The sequence below is a fragment of the Dipodomys ordii genome, unplaced genomic scaffold (genome assembly GCF_000151885.1).
Source record: "Dipodomys ordii isolate 6190 unplaced genomic scaffold, Dord_2.0 Scaffold1, whole genome shotgun sequence".
NCBI lineage: Eukaryota > Metazoa > Chordata > Mammalia > Rodentia > Heteromyidae > Dipodomys > Dipodomys ordii.
In genome coordinates, this window is record NW_012267217.1 from 39,262,683 (window position 1) to 39,266,214 (window position 3,532).

The following is a 3,532-nucleotide window of genomic DNA, read 5'->3' on the forward strand; positions in this document are numbered from 1 at the left end:
CTGGGTGCTGTCCCTCAGCTCTTCAGCTCAAGGCTAGCGCTCTACCACTTGAGCCACAGCGCCACTTCCAGCTTTTTTTTCCTGCTTATGTGGTGCTGAGGAATCGAACCCAGGGCCTCATGCATGCGAGGCAAGCGCTCTACCACTGAGCCACCTTCCCAGCCCTCATAGTTCCTTTTCTCACAAGACCTAATGTCTAACTGTGCTAGTATGCAGTTCACAAGGTTATATTTGGTGATGTTATAAAATTATACAGGAGATTTTTTAAACTAAACTTTGCAAACCAAAATAATAACAAAAATCATATTTGGATCTACATACATTTTCAATAGACAATTAATGTAAGATTTGCTTTTAACAACTTATTAACCACTCCTTTGGACTTTTAAAATAACATCTAAAATGCAAATTTTAAGGTCTGAATAGAAAGCCACTCGGAGTTTAAAATCAATGGTTTATAATGATAAAACAATTTGTTTTAAATGTACGTTCTCATCGTTTCATTTTCTTTCTTTCTTTAAGCAATCTGTCACATAATAGGCGTGTGCCAAAAATTGGCCCTTACCCAGATTACTCTTCTTCCTCATACATTGAAGATTCTATTCATCACACTGACAGCATTGTGAAGAATATTTCCACAGAGCATTCAGTGTCCACCACACCTTTGACTATAGGGGAAAAGAATCGAAACTCAATTAATTATGAACGACAGCAAGCACAAGCTCGAATCCCCAGCCCTGAAACAAGCGTCACCAGCCTGTCCACCAATACAACAACCACAAACACTACTGGCCTCACTCCAAGTACTGGCATGACTACTATATCTGAGTTGCCATACCCAGATGAAACAAATCTTCATGCCACAAATGTTGCACAGTCTATTGGGCCAACCCCTGTATGCTTACAACTGACAGAAGAAGACTTGGAGACCAACAAGCTAGACCCAAAAGAAGTTGATAAGAACCTCAAGGAAAGCTCTGATGAGAATCTCATGGAGCATTCTCTTAAACAGTTCAGTGGACCAGACCCACTGAGCAGTACCAGTTCTAGCTTGCTTTACCCACTCATAAAGCTTGCAGTGGAAGTGACTGGGCAGCAGGACTTCACACAGGTTGCAAATGGCCAAGCATGTCTAATTCCTGATGTTCCATCTGTTCAGATCTATCCTCTCCCCAAGCAACAGAACCTTCCTAAGAGACCTACTAGTTTGCCTTTGAACACTAAAAATTCAACTAAGGAGCCCCGGCTAAAATTTGGCAGCAAGCACAAATCAAACTTGAAACAAATAGAAACTGGAGTTGCCAAGATGAATACAATCAATGCAGCAGAACCTCACGTGGTGACAGTCACTATGAATGGTGTGGCTGGTAGAAACCACAGTGCTAACTCCCATGCTGCCACAACCCAGTATGTCAATGGGGCAGTACCTTCTGGCCAGACAGCCAATATAGTGGCACATAGGGCCCAAGAAATGCTGCAGAATCAATTTACTGGTGAAGACACCCGGTTGAATATTAATTCCAGTCCTGATGAGCATGAACCTTTACTGAGACGAGAACAACAGGCTAGCCATGATGAAGGTGTGCTGGATCGTCTTGTGGACAGGAGAGAACGGCCACTAGAAGGTGGCCGAACTAATTCCAATAACAACAACAGCAATCCATGTTCAGAACAAGGTGTACTTACACAGAGTGTTTCAAGCACAGTAGCTGATCCTGGGCCATCGAAGCCCAGAAGAGCACAGAGGCCTAATTCTCTGGATCTTTCTGCCACCAATGTCCTGGATGGCAGCAGTCTACAGAGTAAGTAGAAGGATAGTATAATCTCTTCTGTTTGTCCTTGGAACTATTTAAGTAACTACATAGAAGCAAACTGTGTTTTAACTCTTTAGTACTTACCTCTATCACTTTGAGAAATAAAATAAGCCATTTAGTTGGGCCTCAAAAGTAACTAAGAAAAAAAATTTTTTTCATAAAAAGTCAATGCCTCAATAATCAGAAAAATTCCCAGTTTAGTATGTGCTTTATATGATGGTTGCTTTATAATAAAGCTTCCATGAACAAATCAGATTAATTAAATACTCACCAGTTTAAGAACGCCGAATAATATTATTGCAGTATAATGTCTGAAATATTTTGTTGTGAATTTTAATGTCTGTTATATCTACATTTAGTTTTTAACCATATATTTTAAGTCCAGAGAAATTTTAGAAAGCTACATAAAGTTGTTCTTAGTTTTTATAGTGTCGTCTTTTTCAAGAGTTAAGCATTGAGCTCTCTAATGCAATCTATTGTGCTGTGTGGTCATAGCAACTTAAACTAAAAAGTTGATGCTCAGTTTCTTGCCCTAAAGATATTACTACACAAGACAGGAGAGCTTACTAAAATCTCTAACAGTCATCATTATGTTCTTTCTTAGACTGACAGCACTATAGAGGGAAAAAAATAAAGTTTAAGAAAAAGTAAAATAAAGTCAAGATTTATGATTGTCACAAATTAGAAAATGGAAGAAAGGATACAGCCAATAAAATCTAATCCTTTGTCTGAGGATGAAGCTAGATGGTAGAGTGCACAAGGCCTGGATTCTATCTCCAGACTGAAGAAAACAAAAGCCCTTTGCTCTTGTATTATAAATCAGTTGACACACTGATACTGTTCTACATTTGTAAAACATCTTGTCAGGTATAAGAACAGGGAATTAATAGATAATTATACTCCAATGATTCTGTCATTCCTGTATTAGATGTTAAACGCCTTTAAAAGCTGATCCAAGTTCAGCACTGGTGGATCATGCCTGTAATCCTCGCTTGCTTAGGAAGCTGAGATCTGAGGAGCATGGTTGGAAGCCAGCCCAGGAAGGAAAGACCATGATACTCTTATCTCCAAGTAATCACACACACACAAAATGCCTGAAATGGAGCTGTGGCTCAAGAGGTAGAGCATTAGCCATGAGCAAAAAACCTGGAGGACAGTGCCCAAGCCCTAAATTCAAGCCACAGGATAGGCATGCAGACATACACACATATATCTGATCCACTTTGAGCACATCTCCACTTTGGCTTTTTGCTGGTTAATTGTAGATCACAGTCTTGCATACTTACCTGCCCAGCCTAGCTTCAAACTGAGATCATCAGGTCTCAACCTCCTGAGTAGCTAGGATTATAGACATGAGCCACTGGTACCTGGTCACTTTGAACATTTTAATTTTGTGTTTTAGTTTTTGCTTTTGAGACAGTGCAATGTGTAACTCACCATACCTGAACTCACTTTGTAACCCAGGCTGGCTTCAAACTTAGGATCCTACTGCCCAGTCTTCTGAGTGTTAGGATTATGGGTGTATATTACCATGCTAGGTTTACTTTGAATAGTAATTGGAATGATTCAGTATATTTTACCAAATTAGGATCTCTACCAGAGGATTTGAGAACTAAGAATTAAGAGCTAAGCCGGGCGCTGGTGGCTCACGCCTGTAATCCTAGCTACTCAGGAGGCTGAGATCTGAGGATCGCGGTTCAAAGCCAGCCCGGGCAGGA

At 40.2% G+C, this 3,532-nt stretch overlaps 1 protein-coding gene across 1 annotated transcript in view; it reads left to right on the forward strand.

Annotated features, from left to right (window-relative positions):
- Window positions 1-1,810, forward strand: part of Bmpr2 (bone morphogenetic protein receptor, type II (serine/threonine kinase)) — a 180,866-nt gene extending 179,056 nt beyond the window's left edge. The window contains exon 12 of the mRNA XM_013015611.1: window positions 523-1,810. Within this exon, the coding sequence (XP_012871065.1) occupies window positions 523-1,810 (1,288 nt within the window). The remainder of the gene's footprint in view (window positions 1-522) is intronic.
- Window positions 1,811-3,532: the final 1,722 nt, after the last annotated feature.